General features: G+C 47.8%; 1 protein-coding gene across 2 annotated transcripts in view; it reads left to right on the top strand.

The window, feature by feature from the left end:
- Window positions 1-5574: 5574 nt before the first annotated feature.
- Window positions 5575-19356, top strand: part of CERS5 (ceramide synthase 5) — a 93685-nt gene continuing 79903 nt past the window's right edge. The window contains exon 1 of one of the 2 annotated variants that reach the window (XM_069758834.1): window positions 5575-5975. In XM_069758834.1, the coding sequence (XP_069614935.1) occupies window positions 5803-5975 (173 nt within the window). In that variant the 5' untranslated portion in view covers window positions 5575-5802. The remainder of the gene's footprint in view (window positions 5976-19356) is intronic. The other variant, XM_069758833.1, reaches the window with a different exon arrangement.

Below are 19356 nucleotides of genomic sequence, written 5' to 3'. Positions count from 1 at the left end.
CTTCTATATATAGCATATACCTGTATGTCATCTCCTCCTGTATATAGTATATACCTGTAGGTCATCTGCTCCTGTATATAGTATATACCTGTGTGTCATCTCCTCCTGTATATAGTATGTACCTGTATGTCATCTCCTCTATATAGTATATACCTGTGTGTCATCTCTCCTGTATATAGTATATATCTGTGTGTCATCTCCCCTGTATATAGTATATACCTGTGTGTCATCTCCTCCTGTATTAGACCTCGTTCACACATGATTTGCTCAGTATTTTTACCTCAGTATTTGTAAGCTAAATTGGCAGCCTGATAAATCCCCAGCCAACAGGAAGCCCTCCCCCTGGCAGTATATATTAGCTCACACATACACATAATAGACAGGTCATGTGACTGACAGCTGCCGTATTTCCTATATGGTACATTTGTTGCTCTTGTAGTTTGTCTGCTTATTAATCAGATTTTTATTTTTGAAGGATAATACCAGACTTGTGTGTGTTTTAGGGCGAGTTTCGTTTGTCAAGTTGTGTGTGTTGAGTTGCGTGTGGCGACATGCATGTAGCGACTTTTGTGAGATGAGTTTTGTGTGGCAACATGCATGTAGCAACTTTTTGTGTGTCGAGTTGCATGTGACAGGTTAGTGTAGCAAGTTGTGTGCAGCAAGTTTTGCGCATGGCGAGTTTTGCGCATGGCGAGTTTTATGTGTGGTGCCTTTTGAGTATGTGCAAGTTGTGTGTGAGGCAACTTTTGCATGTGCTGCAACTTTTGTACATGTGGCAATTTTTCCGCGTGTGCAAGTTTTGCGTGTGGCGAGTTTTCCATGAGGTGAGTTTTGCACTTGTGGCGAGTTTTGCGTGAGCCTAGTTTTTGCATGTGGCGAGTTTTGCGCGTGGCGAGTTTTGAGCGGCGACTTTTGTGTTTCGACTTTTATGTGGCGAGGTTGGTGTATGTGTGGTGAAATGTGTGCTGAGGGTGGTATATGTGTTCAAGCACGTGGTAGTGTGTGGCGCATTTTGTGTGTGTCCATATCCCCGTGTGTGGTGAGTATCCCATGTCGGGGCTCCACCTTAGCAACTGTACGGTATATACTCTTTGGCGCCATCGCTCTCACTCTTTAAGTCCCCCTTGTTCACATCTGGCAGCTGTCAATTTGCCTCCAACACTATTCCTTTCACTTTTTCCCCATTATGTAGATAGGGGCAAAATTGTTTGGTGAATTGGAAAGCGCGGGGTTAAAATTTCGCCTCACAACATAGCCTATGACGCTCTCAGGGTCCAGACGTGTGACTGTGCAAAATTTTGTGGCTGTAGCTACGACGCCTCCAACACTTTTCCTTTCACTTTTTTCCCCATTATGTAGACAGGGGTAAAATTGTTTGGTGAATTGGAACGCGCGGGGTTAAAATTTCGCCTCACAACATAGCCTATGATGCTCTCGGGGTCCAGACGTGTGACTGTGCAAAATGTTGTGGCTGTAGCTGCGACGGTGCAGATGCCAATCCCGGACATACATACATACACACACACATTCAGCTTTATATAGTAGATTATATATATATATATATATATATATATATATATTTTAATTTATTTTTCTTTTAAATTGGTTGTCAATAAACGTGATTGTATTAATACAGATTTGTCATAAGTTTTTCTACCATAAAACTCCTATGTTTCTCCTTTGTTACCATATACCCGTCATACACATCCTCCATCACATAGTCCTGTGCCCATATACCCATCACACACATCACCATCACATAGTCCCGTGCCCATATACCCATTAGGACATAGTCTTCGCCAGGGCAACCATTCTGACATCATCATCACCTTGGCAACCATTATGACATAACCATCACTATTAAAATCTATTATGACATCACCGTCACGATGGCAACCTTTTTGATATCATCATCACCATGGCAACCATTATGACATCATCGTCGATACACACATTTTATATATATACTAGATGGTGGCCGATTCTAACGCATCGGGTATTCTAGAATATGCATGTCCATGTAGTATATTGCGCAGCCCAAGTACTATATTGCCCAACCACGTAATTTATTGCCCAGTCACGTAGTATATTGCCCAGTCACGTAGTTTATTGCCCAGCAACGTAGTATATTGCCCAGCCACGTAGTATATTGCCCAACCACATAGTATATTGCCCAGTCACGTAGTATATTGCCCAGTCACGTAGTATATTGCCCAGCCACGTAGTATATTGCCCAGTCACGTAGTATATTGCCCAGTCACGTGGTAGATTGCCCAGTCACGTAGTATATTGCCCAGCCACGTAGTATATTGCCCAGTCACGTGGTATATTGCCCAGTCACGTGGTATATTGCCCAGCCACGTAGTTTATTGCCCAGTCACGTAGTATATTGCTCAGCCACGTAGTATATTGCCCAGCCACGTAGTATATTGCCTAGCCACGTAGTATATTGCCCAGTGACGTAGTATATTGCCCAGGCACGTAGTATATTGCCCAGTCACGCTGTATATTGCCCAGTGTCGTAGTATATTGCCCAGCCATGTAGTATATTGCCCAGCTACGTAGTATATTGCCCAGTGACGTAGTATACAGCACAGAGCCACGTAGTATATTGCACAGCGACATAGTATACAGCACAGAGCCACGTAGTATATTGGCCAGTCACGTAGTATATTGCCCAGCTACGTATGTCACATGACCGTGACGTCATGGCAAGTCCTTATCGCGCAGGACCTGTGATGACATTGTGGTCACATGACCGTGACGTCATGGCAGGTCCTTCTCCCATACCATCCTTGGCACCGGAACCTGCCGCTTGCATGGAGCGGTCACCGGAGCGTCACGAAAGGTGAGTATATAATGATGTTATATTTTTTTAAACTATTTTTAGCATTAGATGTTTTTACTATTGACGCTGAATAAGCAGCATCAATAGTAAAAACTTGGTCACACAAGGTTAATAGTGGCGGTAACGGAGTGAGTTACCAGCGGCATAACGCGGTCCGTTACCACTGGCATTAACCCAGCGCCGGGCGCTGACTGCAGGGGAGTAGGGAGGGACTAATCGGACTGTGGCCGTCGCTGATTGGTCGCGGCAGCCATGACAAGCAGCTGGCGAGACCAATCAGTGACTTGGATTCCATGACAGACAGAGGCCGCCCACGACCAATGAATTTCCGTGACAGACAGAAGGACAGACAGAAAGACGGAAGTGACCCTTAGACAATTATATAGTAGATAGATTGTGAAAGAATGATTTCTTCTAAAGATCTCACTGAATTTGAGTGCAGTACTATAATAGGATGTCACCATTGTAACGAGAGAAAAAATATATATCTTTGTACCATGATAGCCAGTAGATAGAAAAATATTAAGATTTGAGAGTCCTCAGTGGTTGATACCCTTTAATGGCTAACTGAAAAGATGGTAACAAATTGCAAGCTATCGAGACCACTCAGATGTCTTCATCAGGCATAGAATAGCACAAACCTGAAACGGCAACTTTTGCCATTATAACTAGTCAGTTCATGAAATTTCTTCTCTCATAAATATTCCACTATCATCAGTGAGTGGTATTACTGAAAAGTGGAAGTGATTAGGAACCACAGCAACTCAACCACAAAGTGGAGAATAAGTGTCTTGCTCTGACTCAGTAAGTTAGGAAAATATTTAGAATTGAGAGAGAAAATATTTTTCTATCCACTGGCTAACACGGTACCGAGATATATATCTTCCCTGTATCAGAAAGTTAGGGAATTCCAAACCTCCTCTGGCATTATCATCAGCACAAAAACTGTGCGCCAGCAGCTTCATGACGTTCATTTTCATGGCTGAACAGCTGTACAAAGCATACAGCAAAACCTCTGATGGAGCGATGTAGAGCCGCCATCACTGCGCTCTGGAGAAATGGAGACATGCTCCTGTGGAGTGGGGATCACAGATTTGGTGAGCGTCAGGAGAACTTTACTTATCTGACTGCATTGTGCCAGCTGTAACATTTAGAGAAGGAGGAACAATTTTCTAGGGTTGTTTTCCAGGGGATGGCCTAGGTCCCTTCGTTCCAGTGAAGATAAATCGTTAGGCCCTTTTCTGTTCAAGCATGACTGTGCCCAGCTGCACAAAGCAATGCTCAAGGTATGGTTGGGTGAGTTTGGTGTGGAAGAACTTGACTGGCAGCAGAGCATAACCTCAACTGCATCGAACATCTTTGGGATGATCTAGAAGAGAGATTGCGAGCCCGACCATGTCATCCAAGATCAGTGTCTGACCTCACAAATGCTCTTCTGGATCAATGGGCACAATGACGTCCGATACAAGAGCACTGGATGCAACAACACTCGGATCCTGCTCTGCTGCCAGTGCGAGCCGAGAGTCAGTGCTCTGTTCTCCGAGCCTCTCACATGAAAGAATCGCAGCATAGGTGCAGAGGAGACGGAGAAAGGAGTTTCTCCATCTCCACTGCTGCCGGCGTCCGTGGGAATTGCATTGCACTCGGATAATAAGCTAAACAAGTCCATTTATTTGAACCTCTCATTATAAAAGAGACCTTCCTTCCCACTCATAATCTTGTTCCCCGCCTTTCCAATATCTTATTTAGGGCTTGCGGAGACGAGCGTATAATTAGTGCTGTCTGATGTTTTATGGGATAGCACTCTTTCTATCTCATGACGATTCGGGATCACAAAACAATAGCAGCAAATAGCTCCGATATTTTGGATCTCACGCATCCAGTCAAGTTTATGGGTGCGTGTAAAACATTGGACTGCACTTGGAAGTTATCCGAGCGCAGTTCGATTACCATGGATACAGACAATGGAGAAGATAGAGAAATTAAGCTCTCCTTACCTCCACCTGCGCTGCGATTCTCTCCTGTGAGTATTTGGTCAGTATTTTACCTCAGTATTTGTAAGCCCAATCCAGGAGAGGGTGATAAATACAGAAGTGGTGACGGGTTTCTATTAGGCCACGTTCACACATTCAGTATTTAGTCAGTTTTTTACCTCAGGATTTGTAAGACAAAACCAGCAGTAGGTGATAAATACAGAAGTGGTGCATATGTTTCTATTATACTTTTCCTCTGATTGTTCTACTGATTTCAGCTTACAAATATTGAGGTAAAATACTGACCAAATACTGAGCGTGTGAATGTGGCCTCAGAATGTTGAGGCCAAAACTGTACCCATAGGCTATGTGTGACACTACGATTTACAGAGGGGTAACATTACATTGGTATCAAGGGTAATTATCTCTCTTTTAAAAGTCGAAACTAGTTGCCATAGGCAACATCTTTATTTTTTTCCATTGTAGCATTTGTCGAAAAAATATACTGAAATTAAATAATGAAATAATAATGAAAATAATAAATAATTAGGTTACAAGATGTTAACATATGTGAGATATTAAGGGGTTAAAAAATAAAGATCTTTCCCACAAGCAGGAGTCTGCCATTACTAATAACAGGGCTGGTGTCTGGGATTGGTCGCTATGGGCAACAGCCGGTTTTCTTTTTGTTTCCTGCGTCTATACGTCTCCCAGGCTGTCGCACGTGAGTGACGTCATGCGAGCAAGGGGAGCCCTTTTGGGTGTAGCAATATGGCGGATCACATCTGAGTGTAGCAACATGCCTTTTCCGGCCATTTGGTGTAGCAAGAGGGCGGCTCCTGTGAGCAGCAGATATTCCGGGCGCGGTCTGCTGGGGGAGGCGGGCTCTCGGCGGCAGCATTGTCAGTCCCGCCTGGCAGCACGTCATCCCCGGAGCTGCTGCTTTGGTCCCGTGTGTCTCGGCGGCGGAGCTGCCTGAAGATGTGTGCGCTCTCGGCCTGGTTCTGGAACGAGCGCTTCTGGCTCCCGCAGAACGTCACCTGGGCCGACCTGGCGGACACGGAGAGCGGCGAGCAGTACCCGCGGGCTGGACACCTCCTGTACGCCATCCCCACGGCGCTGGGGATCTTCGCATTCAGGCTGCTGTTTGAGAGGTGAGAGATGCCACCCCGGCACCGGGCACTGACCGCTCCACCACCTGTCCTTCCGGGGGAACTCTGCTCCTCAGCGACCACCTGTCCTTCCGGGGGAACTCTGCTCCTCAGCGACCACCCGTCCTTCCCGGGGAACTCTGCTCCTCAGCGACCACCCGTCCTTCCGGGGGAACTCTGCTCCTCAGCGACCACCCGTCCTTCCGGGGGAACTCTGCTCCTCAGCGACCGCCCGTCCTTCCTGGGGAGCCCTGCTCCTCAGCGACCGCCCGTCCTTCCGGGGGAACTCTGCTCCTCAGCGACCGCCCGTCCTTCCGGGGGAGCCCTGCTCCTCAGCGACCGCCCGTCCTTCCGGGGGGAACTGTGCTCCTCAGCGACCGCCCGTCCTTCCGGGGGGAACTGTGCTCCTCAGCGACCGCCCGTCCTTCCGGGGGGAACTGTGCTCCTCAGCGACCGCCCGTCCTTCCGGGGGGAACTGTGCTCCTCAGCGACCGCCCGTCCTTCCGGGGGGAACTGTGCTCCTCAGCGACCGCCCGTCCTTCCGGGGGGAACTGTGCTCCTCAGCGACCGCCCGTCCTTCCGGGGGGAACTGTGCTCCTCAGCGACCGCCCGTCCTTCCGGGGGGAAATGTGCTCCTCAGCGACCGCCCGTCCTTCCGGGGGGAACTGTGCTCCTCAGCGACCGCCCGTCCTTCCGGGGGGAACTGTGCTCCTCAGCGACCGCCCGTCCTTCCGGGGGGAACTGTGCTCCTCAGCGACCGCCCGCCCTTCCGGGGGGAACTGTGCTCCTCAGCGACCGCCCGCCCTTCCGGGGGGAACTGTGCTCCTCAGCGACCGCCCGCCCTTCCGGGGGGAACTGTGCTCCTCAGCGACCGCCCGCCCTTCCGGGGGGAACTGTGCTCCTCAGCGACCGCCCGCCCTTCCGGGGGGAACTGTGCTCCTCAGCGACCGCCCGCCCTTCCGGGGGGAACTGTGCTCCTCAGCGACCGCCCGCCCTTCCGGGGGGAACTGTGCTCCTCAGCGACCGCCCGCCCTTCCGGGGGGAACTGTGCTCCTCAGCGACCGCCCGCCCTTCCGGGGGGAACTGTGCTCCTCAGCGACCGCCCGCCCTTCCGGGGGGAACTGTGCTCCTCAGCGACCGCCCGCCCTTCCGGGGGGAACTGTGCTCCTCAGCGACCGCCCGCCCTTCCGGGGGGAACTGTGCTCCTCAGCGACCGCCCGCCCTTCCGGGGGGAACTGTGCTCCTCAGCGACCGCCCGCCCTTCCGGGGGGAACTGTGCTCCTCAGCGACCGCCCGCCCTTCCGGGGGGAACTGTGCTCCTCAGCGACCGCCCGCCCTTCCGGGGGGAACTGTGCTCCTCAGCGACCGCCCGCCCTTCCGGGGGGAACTGTGCTCCTCAGCGACCGCCCGCCCTTCCGGGGGGAACTGTGCTCCTCAGCGACCGCCCGCCCTTCCGGGGGGAACTGTGCTCCTCAGCGACCGCCCGCCCTTTCGGGGGGAACTGTGCTCCTCAGCGACCGCCCGCCCTTCCGGGGGGAACTGTGCTCCTCAGCGACCGCCCGCCCTTCCGGGGGGAACTGTGCTCCTCAGCGACCGCCCGCCCTTCCGGGGGGAACTGTGCTCCTCAGCGACCGCCCGCCCTTCCGGGGGGAACTGTGCTCCTCAGCGACCGCCCGCCCTTCCGGGGGGAACTGTGCTCCTCAGCGACCGCCCGCCCTTCCGGGGGGATCTGTGCTCCTCAGCGACCGCCCGCCCTTCCGGGGGGATCTGTGCTCCTCAGCGACCGCCCGCCCTTCCGGGGGGAACTGTGCTCCTCAGCGACCGCCCGCCCTTCCGGGGGGAACTGTGCTCCTCAGCGACCGCCCGCCCTTCCGGGGGGAACTGTGCTCAGGTCTCAGTGTGACAGCCCAGACCTTCTGCCAGCAGCCTCCCCTTGGGGCCTCCTCTCTCCTTCCTGGAGTTGGCCCCAAGGGGTCAGAGTTTTGTGTCCTGATGAGGATCGCTCATCGGGGTCTCCTCTCTGCCGCCATTAATGGACCGCAGGTCTGTACTTCAGCGCCAACTGATCTACCACTACAGCTCCCAATGTCTGAAGTAATTGTGCTCCTGTCACTCGGAGGCCGGTGCTGCGGAGGGGTCTTTCTAATTTCTGTTCCCCATAATACAACCGCAATATTATATCCAAAGTAGGGAAAAAAATCAAAAAAGTAGCATGTAATCCCTTTAAATATATGCTTTATTGATATCTATTAAAAATACCGTACCAAAACCCCAGTGAAATAAACAAAAAAGACCTAAAAGTGCAGATAACCTGAAAATATCCCTACACTTCACTACTCTCCCTACCTGGCAGTGGAGGTTGGCACCCTAATAGAAGCAATTTTTTTTTTTTTGGCGCCCCCACTCCGCGGTGGCTATCCCAAACTAGCCCTATTGATTCCTAACAGGCTACAGGTGGGAAAACAATAAGCAACAAAAGTAATGAAGTATAGTCTTACATAAAAGAAGGTTAAAGTGCACAAACTAATCTTCCTCCCCATACATGTATTTGAGATGAAAAAAATGGACTAGAAATCAATAATACATGAACATATAACCACATGTACAGTCCTATGATATATTAGCTATGGTAGCCACTCACAGATACATATATCATATGTCAAAAAAGCAACTGCGGGGGGTGATTAGATAATAAACCGACTTGGTTCATATAAATGAATAGTCCATCATGTCTGATACCAAAGAGATAATGGCATACAATGTTGTAAACAATGATGAATAAATGGAAAGGGAGCAAAGGAAAGCATTGGGCCCAAAAAACTTCTTAGCTCCAAGACAATCGCCTCAATTTCTGGTATTTTGAATAGATATCAATAAAGCATATTTTTTAAAGGGATTACATGCTACATTTATTAATTTCTGTTCCCCATCAGTTCTGTGGTCACCCCCAGTGGTGTCTGCCGGCAGCTGGTCCTGGTGTGCTGCTCTGTGTCCAGGTCTTGTGCTTTGTGCTACAGGGGAAGTGTGTGCCATATACCCGTCCTACTAGCCATACCCCACGTGTAGATCTGTCTGGAGCTTTCCCAGAACATGTACTGAACCCTGAAGGACCCCCCAAGATGGAAACTGATCCTTTAGGGTGAGGGGAGCTCCTGCTGCAGGGACAAGGTTTCTCACTAAATCCTTGGAGCTCGTGGTCAGCTAAATACCTTATCATACCAAGGATGGGTGATAACTTGTTGATCGATGTGGGTCTGACCTCCGGGGGGCTTTTATACCAGCTAGACAGGAGCAGCAGTGCCCATGTGTGACCACTGCTCTATTCCTTCCCTATGGGGATAACAGCGCTGCGCTCACCTTTGACCTGCTGCTTTATAGAGGATGAATATAGCGGCGGTCATGTATCCGACCACCTGCGCCATCTTGTAACATGTGCAAATGTTCTGATAACGGGTGATGCTCCCTGCGGCGGGGCCGCCCACTAATTAGTTGTTGCTTTTCCTGCTGATAAGTATAACAACTTGTTTTAATTGGACAAATTCTTTTAAAGGGAACCTATCGCCACGTTTTCCCAATAAAAAGTACATCCACCACCGTGAAGGCCTCGTTGACAGCATTCTAATAAGTCCCCAATCCCATCTGCCAGACACAAATAATCCCTGTATTTTACCCCTCCCATATGCTCTGGTCTTGATCTCGTGCCTCCTCTCTCTTAATTGCCGCCCTGCATCGTGTATGACCCGTCCCCCGGTTGTGCTCATGCACGGGTGCACTTCGCTCTGCTGAGGATGGGCAATGTCTTGTAGTGCGCATGTGCCGTCTTTACTTCCAGGTCATCAACGTTATTTGACCTTTCCTGGCGCATGCACACTACATTGCTTTCCTCTGCACTCGGCAGGGCAGAAAGAAGAACGCCTGTGAAGCAGTGTGATGGGGCACACTGTGGGGGGATGAGGCGTGACATGTCATCCATATGAAGCAGAGAAGGACGGTGAACGCAAGAGCGGAGATGGCGGATCAAGACCTTCTGTTGTGCTGTGAGGAGGAGATCGGGGTCTTGCACGCCGCGTACCAGAATGCTGTAAAATATGTCTTAAAGAGTTTGCCCAGTACTAGGACAACCCTTTCTCATACCCCACGCTAGGCCCTGATGAAATAAAAAAGCCTATACTCTCCTCCCGTGCCTGCGCCTTCCCGCGGTGTCAGCACTCATGGTCCCGGAGCTCTCGTTATGACATGTGACCCTGGCACCCAATCAGCGCTGGCGTCACTGTTTTCACCTTCAGACAAATCAAACAGGAAAATGGAAATCCGGGCTGCAGCTGATCCGACTTCCTATTGATCGATTTGTCTGAAGGCGGGGACAGTGACGCCAGTGCTGATTGGGTGCCGGGGTCACGTGTCATAACGAGAGCTCCGGGACCGCGAGTGCCGACACCGCAGGAACACTGCTTGATCCTAATGGTGTAGGACGCCCATCAGTAGCCTCAACAGAGCTGAACCCCTTGTAAGGAACTATTGCAATATTTCATCTATTCTATTAGTCATCAGTACTTCCTTTTGTTATGTAACACAGAGCCAACATTAGTCAGTTGTGGCTGAAAAATCCACACAATTAGTGTCCGAAGAATTTCTACTTTTCCTTCTTTACCACATGGAAAAGAAACCTACCATGTACAGCGTAAGGCTCGCTCACACCGGTGCATAACACAGGCCGGTGCTAGCTGATATTTTATTGGAAAGGCCCAGTGTTGTCCTGTGGGGCAGAGCAGATCTTCAGCATGGGAAACCTATCGCACTATGCTGCGGCTGCCTTTGACAGATCGCACTTAGGCCTCTTTCACACATCCGTTTTTTAGAATCGGTCACCATCTGTCATAGTCTTGAAAAGATGGATCCTGTGCTGATTGTAAAAAAAACTGATGCGCTGGATCTGTTTTTTTTTTTTTGACAGATTTGTTGAAGTAGTTACAGCTGGAATTTGAAGAAACAGAATTCGAGAGAGAGAGATTTTCCCCTGAATGGAAATCCTTCCAGGCATGCTCAGTTTAAAAAAAAAAAAAAAAACGTAATCTGTTTTTTGACCGTCAGCGACGGATCCTGCATCCATTGGCTTACATTATAGCCAACGACGGACAGTGCAGGATCCGTCGCTGGGCGATTTTCCGACGTACACAAAAAATGTTTCTATATGCGTTGTCTCCGCCCGATGGACAGCGATTTGACAACGGATCCAGCGCACGACGGATGAAACGGAAGGCCATCCGTCACAATCAGTCACTAATACAAGTCTATGAGAAAAAAACGGATCCAGCAGAAACATTTGTTGGATCCGTCTTTTCCACAAAACGACGGATTTTGACGGAAACAAAGACGGAAGTGTGAAAGAGGCCCAACCCATACAAGTCTATGGGTGCATTTGAATCGTCAGACTGCACTCTGATGTCACCCAAGTGCAGTCCGATGTACGCTCAGACAATGGAGAAATTAAGTTCTTCATCTTTTTCGCACCTGTGCTGCGATTCTCTTATGCGAGAGAATTGGCTCCCGCACGGATGACTCTCGGCTCACGCTCTGACAGTTTGATCCAAGTGTCATTAGCATAATATGCCCAATTCTCACACCTGTATGAGCTAACCTCATGTTTTTTTTTCCATTGAAATCAATAGGAACCTTATTCAGTACGGTATTTGTAATTTTCATCCTCATCCATGTGTCTGTTTTCACCACATGTGAGCATATGTCAGTACTCCAACATCCCTCTCCCCATTAAAAAAAAAAACAAATGCCTTTGTCACCATACACATGTTTCATCAGATTCCAGGACATCGAAAGTCTCTCCCCCCATAAATCAATGGCGCCTTAAAGAAAGGATCCGTACAGACTCGTTACACCTGTATTCAGGATCATTATAATGGAAAATATAAGTTTGTAAATGAGGTAAGGAGTAAAGGTTTTCTCAATAACTGCATTTATTACCAATGCCTAGGTTAGGTGATAGTTCTTGGAGTGATGGTGGTCCTACCGCTGGGCCCTCCAGTTATTGGGAGAATGGGGGTCCCAGAGACCCTTGTGTGAATGGAGTTGTTTGCATGCTTGAGCGCCGCATTATTCACTTTGATGGGACTGATGCAGACGGCAGAGTTGTCAGACCCCTATGAGTGATTGGAGCTGTGGTCTTAGGGTATGTGCACACGTACTCTGGAGGGCTGCTTATTTTTCCGCAGCGGATTTGGAAAAACCGCAGTGCAAAACCGCTGCGGTTTTTCCTGCGGATTTATCGCGGTTTCTACTGCGGATTCCGCTGTGGCTTTACACCTGCAGTTTTCTATTGGAGCAGGTGTAAAACCGCAGCGGAATCCGCACAAAGAATTGACATGCTGTGGAATGTAAACCGCTGTGTATCCGTGCGTTTTTTTCCGCGGCATGTGCACTGCGGATTTCGTTACCCGTAGGTTTACATTATACTGTAAACTCATGGGAAACCGCTGTACATACCCTTATACGTCCCCGACTGCTTGATTCACATAGGGGTCTCTGGGAGCACTGTTCTAGTAATCATGGGCGTCTCAGTGGTCTCACATTCAGCGATCATACATGCATGAGCTTAGGCAAAAAATGTATTTGTTGCCTAAAAAAATCTTTAAAGGGAGTCAGTCACCAGACTTTCCACCTAATGTGAGAGCACAATAATGTAGGTGCTTCCTATGGTTATGGGTTTCCTAATACGTCAGGCTTTGAGGTTTCTTGTTTTAAACATTTTAACCTGCTTTAATAAAGAAAATTGTATTTTATACCTGGATGGTTGTGCTGGAAACTGCCCTTCGTTTCTTCTACGTTGCCTGAAATCACAAGCATGTAGGGCACCCACCGGGTCATCTGGCTGCAACAATCCTTAACATGCTTCCAGCGTGATCTGCTGCAACCCTCTCCTTTCCCTCTACTTTCAACCATAATGTACAAACAGAGACCCTGATCCCAGTGATGTCACGTAATGGGCTACTTGCTGTAGTTTTGATAAAATCGGTGTTTTATCAGCAGGAGATTATCACTAGAGGAGTAGTAAACCTGCTGCCATGTCATCCTCTATATTTATGATCTGTGTAACTCGGCCCCTGTCACTGATTGGCAGCTTTCTGTGTACACTGTGCATAGGCAGAAAGCTGCCAATCTGTGTTGAGGGCGCGGTTATGCAGATCTCAGCATTTAGAGAACTGCTAGACCTGCAGTAGATAAAAGTGATTTTTTTTTTTCCTTCAAAACGGTAACAAGCAGATGATGTAGCAAAAACATATTGATAGATTACCTTATAAAGTGGTGCCCACCGCTATAAGTTACCCATATCGGATCTCTGGAGGCCCAACACGTGGCAGCCCACCAGCTCCAGCCGCTGTCATAGCTGGTCCAGCTGAGTGATGGATATGCCTTGTTGCCCCCCTACTGATGGTACGAAGGTCGGCTTCTCAGGCATAAATGTTGTCTACCTTTTGGTTAGTCCAGATTTATTTTTGGCAATAGAGCGCGGACCTCTTACTACAAAACCCTGTAGCTTCAGGGACTTTATCACTGATGATGGCGTAAGAGGATGACGGGCAGGATGCAGAGCACGTGTAGGAAATTAGTGGCTTATCGGGGTGGAATGCTCCGCAAATATCTGCCGCTGAAGTATGGTGCAATGAATGAATAGTCCACTAAGTCTCCGTACACATTCTGCAGACAAGGCGTGGACATGATGGCTTCCTGCAAACTTTGAAAAAAAAAAAAAAAGTCCGCAAGCTCCATGTATCATCTGCAGATCTTGCAGTGAGTGCCCACACACAGCCTGACCCCAGCAGCAGTATATGGTGCTCACAGGCCTGAGTCCGCTGTGTATATGAGGCTGGGGCTCTCCTCGCCCCTGATGGCGGCAATGACTGGGCTGCTGGGTATATTGGCATACGTAGCGGCCTGTCGATCATCACGGACATGGCGCGCTCTCACTACAGCTACATTTCCACTGTGGTTTGTTCTCTAACATTTGTGCCGTTCTGGGTAGAAGAGGAGCAATGTGCAGCTTTATATCCTGCTCGTACTAAAGGCAGCAAATTCAGCTGCTGGATCTACTTCAATGGCGCCCACCAGTGCTTACTGTGGGGGAAGCTCCCCCGGATAAGCCACGTAGAGCCTTCATACATTTCCAAACAATGGTGGTCTCCTGACCCTCTTCTGCCAGCTGCGGCGTCCAGGTGAAGGTTGAATGGAGAATTGGCTTTCATTCCATGAAAGTGTTGGCAGTTTCCATTCAGTTCTATGGATGTTATGAAATCGGAGAGCCAAGGATGGATGTAGTGATTACCGCACCCGGCATGGGATCGGGAAATCGGAGGTGGACCCCCACCCATTATAGTCGTGACGCACCCTGTGGATATACCCGCTCTAATGTGAGGGCATTTCAGGGACGACTTCTGATTTGGCAGACCGTGTGCTTTGTGTTGCGTGGCATTGATCCATACCAATCACGGTTATAAAAGAAACTTTGTTTCATAAGCAACCTTCACTCCCTCCACAAGAAGCGATACAGAAACTCTCTGGGTTAAAGTGTCTTCTACATTACTGCTTTGATATTTATTTTTTTAAAGTAATGGTTCTGCAAGCAGGGCTGTGGAGTCGGAGCCCATTTTGGAGGAGGTGAAGGTTTGGCTTACCGACTCCACAGCCCTGGTTGCAAGATCTTGGTAAATGTAGTATCGAGGAGGGTATCTGATGCCTGGGCCAATCGCTGGGTTCAGAGTATGAGACTTGGGAGCCCACCCAACCTCCAACACCACCACCTATTTGAATGGCGCTATGGTCTTACATGTGCTGGAGATGGCTGAGCGCTGTACTTGGCTATCTCCAGCAGTCCCATAGGCAATCAGTGAAATGGTAGCATGCATTATTCCACTTTAAAAGGACCTTTCACTAAACTTTTCATGTTGTACTGGACACACAATGTAGTTGTGGCTGCAAAGGGGGATAATTGTATAAGTTTTTTTTTTTAATTTAATCTCAATGCAGAGGTATTAACCTAGTCGGCACCTAATAATTTACTTTTCAATCCAAGTAGGCTTTATCAGTTTGTTTTTTCTTGGGGTGGCGGGCACGTGTATTTCTTCCCTCTGTATGACACTAACCAATCATAGGCAGGCAGCAACACACGGGGAATTTTATTATTATTTATTATTATTATACATTTTTATAGCGCCATTTATTCCATGGCGCTTTACATGTGAATACGGGGCAAATATAGACAAATACATTAAACATGAGCAGATAACAAGGCACACGAGTACATAAGGAGGGAGGACCCTGCCCGCGAGGGCTCACAGTCTGCAGGGGGTGGGTGAGGATACACTAGGAGAGGGTAGGGCAGGTTGCGCGGCTGTTCAGTAGGTTGAGGATCACTGCAGGCTGTAGGCTTAAAACTTAAAAACTTAAAACTTAAAACTTAAAAAATTAAAACTCCTCCACCATAGCTTGGAACAGGCTATTCCTGTGTGAGATGTAATGACAGCCTTGATCTCGCTGCAGAGCGATTACCAAGTTGCTGTGGGGACAGTAGACCCGTTCATTTTCTTTACAAAAGCTTTTTGAGCTTTAATTTCCTGGCAGTCCCTTTAGAGGTATGGGCAGTACAGCTGAGTTTAGCTGCGTCACATTACAAACTCTTCTATTACCGTAACTCTCCTCATTGCTACCACCTCCTGCTGTACTGCCTCTCCCTCCCCAATTGGACTGACAGATTACAGGTGTCATGACGCTGAGGTCTGCTGTGCTCGCAGCAACCTGTATCCGCTTTGCAGAGAAATCAAATATCAGATTGTCTTGCAGTGAGAAACCTAAACTAAGCTATTGTTTCTCTTTCCTTTTGTGTTGCTGCCTTCTTATGATTGGTCAGCATCATACAAGAAGTACACGCCCCCAGTGAACTGTCTGGTAGCACCCATTAGGACCCAATGGAAATTAACTCATTAGCGTCCAAATACTTTGCTAATAACACCACAATGGGGAGGCAAAATGAAAAAACAAAACCATGTTGTATTCTGCGCTGCAACTGCTATTACATTGTGTCCAGTTCATCAAGAAACATTTGATGAAATGTCCTCTACAGTGGGGTTCTTCAAAGCTCGTGTCCTGTAAATAAGGGACACTTTACCATCTTAATTAAACCCCTTTGAGGCCTGTTCACATAAGCCTTGTAGTCCTAGCGCTTCTATAGAGGCTCTTTTCCAGCACAGAACTAGTGTCGTTGGCGTTTTGTTGAAGTTTGAGACGAAGATACATTTTGGTCTCTCACCTCATTTCTACCCCATGTGCTTTTGTCGGTCCCAATAATCTCTAGGTGTGAATGGACCTTTAGACCTGGATTGTGTCTTGGATTATTTACTTTCCTGCACTGATAAGCGGTGTGCGCTCCTCAGGTCGGCGTTCACATAACATACTTTGCACTACAATCTCTGAGATGTAGGGAAATGGAGCAGGTGTAAACACCTTTGTGTCTCTCATCTGCTCAGGATTTACTGATAAGCCATGTCATAAGACTGAAGTTACATAAGGTACCGTCATATTTAGTGACGCTGCAGCGATATAGACAACGATGCCGATCGCTGCAGCGTCGCTATTTAGGTCGTGTGGCAATGATGCCGAAGTCCCCTGGTAACCAGGGTAAACGCTGTGCTCTGCTTTACGGCCGGCCGGCGCTGACACAGTGCAGGGAAGCTGACGCTGGGGGACAGACACCGAAATGTAAGTATGTACTGTTTTTTTTTTTTTTTTTTTTTTTACTTTTAGAACGGTAACCAGTGTAAACATCGGGTTACTAAGCGCGGCCCTGCGCTTAGTAACCCGATGTTTACCCTGGTTACCAGTGAACACATCGCTGGATCGGCGTCACACACGCCGATTCAGCGATGACAGCGGGTGATCAGCGACCAATTAAAGGTCCTGATCATTCCCCAACGATCTCCCAGCAGGGGCCTGATTGGTGATCGTTGTCACGCATAACGATTTCGTTAACTATATCGTTGCTACGTCACAAAAAGCAACGATATCGTTAACGAAATCGTTATGTGTGAAGGTACCTTAAGGCTGCATTTACAGGTGATCATCGAACTCACTTGCTGGGTTACATCTAACGCACAGTCACTAGAGCATTCTGTAATGCTGTAGATAAGCCCCCGATGTATCCTGAAACATGAGAAAAAGATGTTAGATTATACTCACCCAGGGGCGGTCCCTGTCCGGTCCGGTTCTGGTGCGATGGGCGTCGCAGTCCGGGGCCTCCCATCTTCTTACGATGACGTCCTCTTCTTGTCTTCACACTGCAGCTCCGGCGCAGGTGTACTTTGTCTGTCCTGTTGAGGGCAGAGCAAAGTACTGCAGTGCGCAGGCGCCAGGAAAAGTCCGAGAGACCCAGCGCCTGCACACTGCAGTACTTTGCTCTGCCCTCAACAGAACAGACAAAGTACACCTGCGCCGGAGCCACAGTGTGAAGACCAGAAGAGGACGTCATCGTAAGAAGATGGGAGGCCCTGGACCGGACCGGGACCGCCCCTGGATGAGTATAATCTAACCTCTTTTCTCATCTTTCAGGATACATCGGGGGCTTGATGCTGGTGGGCTTAGCTCACTTTCGATATTGGGGGTGACAGGTTCCCTTTAATGATGACCACTACATTATCAGAAAGGTCTTTGAGGGCTGCCATAATTACTCAGCATTGGAGAAACATGCACCCAACTTGTAAGTGACGTTGCCCGTACATATGCTATAGCTGACCCCTGTTGTCTATGACCTAACCCAGTGCAGTCAATTTCCGTTTACCTGAGATGGGTAGGGAAAGGTACCACTTTTGCCCTTACTGCTGGCTATTAAGGCTTTGCTCACAAGAGTTTTTACCACTGTCAGTTAAAATGGTAGAAAAAAACAGATTTTTCTAATGACTTATGACCTGTGCCTACGTGTGCATGGTTTCTATGAAGATGGTGGCTTGTATTTGCTTGTCTTCTTGTGCCGGCTGCAGCTTACATTGATTGTGTGCCCTGTAATGACAGGAGTGATCATTAGCACTGATGGATTAGTTACTGTGAGATATTCGTGTCAGGGATTTGGTTGCAATCCCTGGGCTTAAATTGCATCCTCTGCCTCCGAGAGATCTCTTGTCATCTCACCCAAACCCCAATTAAAGTCAGCAGTGATAAGCGACTGCCAGAAACCGCCGATCATGGCGCAGAATGTATCTACCGAGCGTGCGGGGGGCCGAATGGCCAACATTAGGGGAGGGTACGGCCATAAAGACAACACTCAATGGCATGAAAAAAATGCCAAGTGATTCTGGGTAATATCGGGTCTGATCCGCTTGGTTAACCCATTCCTATTGGGACTTGTTTTAGTTTTTGCATTTTGTTCTCTTAATCTAGCCATCTTGGGGCCTGTTTTTAATCAAACAGGACATAGTTTTGAATGTACCATTAATATTACAATATTACATACTGAAAAAGAAGAAAAAATGCTACTATAATGACAAATTGCAATTCCAGTTTTTGGGGGATTTTTTTTTTTTTTGCAGTGCCCCCTTTCACTACTATGTCTTTGGTACAGGAGGTCTGCAGTAAACGCACGCCATGGTAACGTACACCTATTTTTGCCCCCTCCAGTAATGACTAGGCAGAAAGACAAATGACGTGTTAACCCCTTAGTGACCGGGCCAAATTTTTGAATTCTGACCAATGTCTTTCTGTGGTAATAACTCTGGAATGTTTCAACATATCCCAGTGATTTTGAGATTTTTTTTTTTTCCGTGTCACATACATGATAATGGCAAATTTAGGTTGTGTTTTTTTTTGTTTTTTTTGAAAAAAATTATAAATCAGAAATTGACAAAGTTAAAAAAAAAAATTGCAATTTTCAAGCTGTGAATGATTATCCCTTTAATCCAAATCATCATACCACACAAAAACATTGTGTGGTATGTGCACGTGTCAGGATTTCTTGCAGAAATTTCCTGAACAAAACCAGACATTTACGGCAAGAAATCCGCATGCGTTTTTTTTTCCACATGTTTTTGATGCGTCTTTTGTGCATTTTTTTATTTTTTATTTTTTTATTTTTTCCCCCGGAGCTTCCCAATGCATTAAATAGCGGGAAAACCGCAAAAAATCCGCAAAATTAATGAACATGATGCGTTTTTTTTTACCACAATGCGTTTTTTTTGCGGAAAAAAACTAATGTGCACAAAAATTGCAGAATGCTTTATAATAATAATAATAATCTTTATTTTTGTATAGCGCTAACATATTCCACAGCGCTTTACAGTTTGCACACATTATCATGACTGTCCCCGATGGGGCTCACAATCCAGAATTCCTA

The sequence above is a fragment of the Ranitomeya imitator genome, chromosome 3 (genome assembly GCF_032444005.1).
Source record: "Ranitomeya imitator isolate aRanImi1 chromosome 3, aRanImi1.pri, whole genome shotgun sequence".
Lineage (NCBI taxonomy): Eukaryota > Metazoa > Chordata > Amphibia > Anura > Dendrobatidae > Ranitomeya > Ranitomeya imitator.
This window is presented reverse-complemented; position numbering and strand designations above follow the sequence as displayed.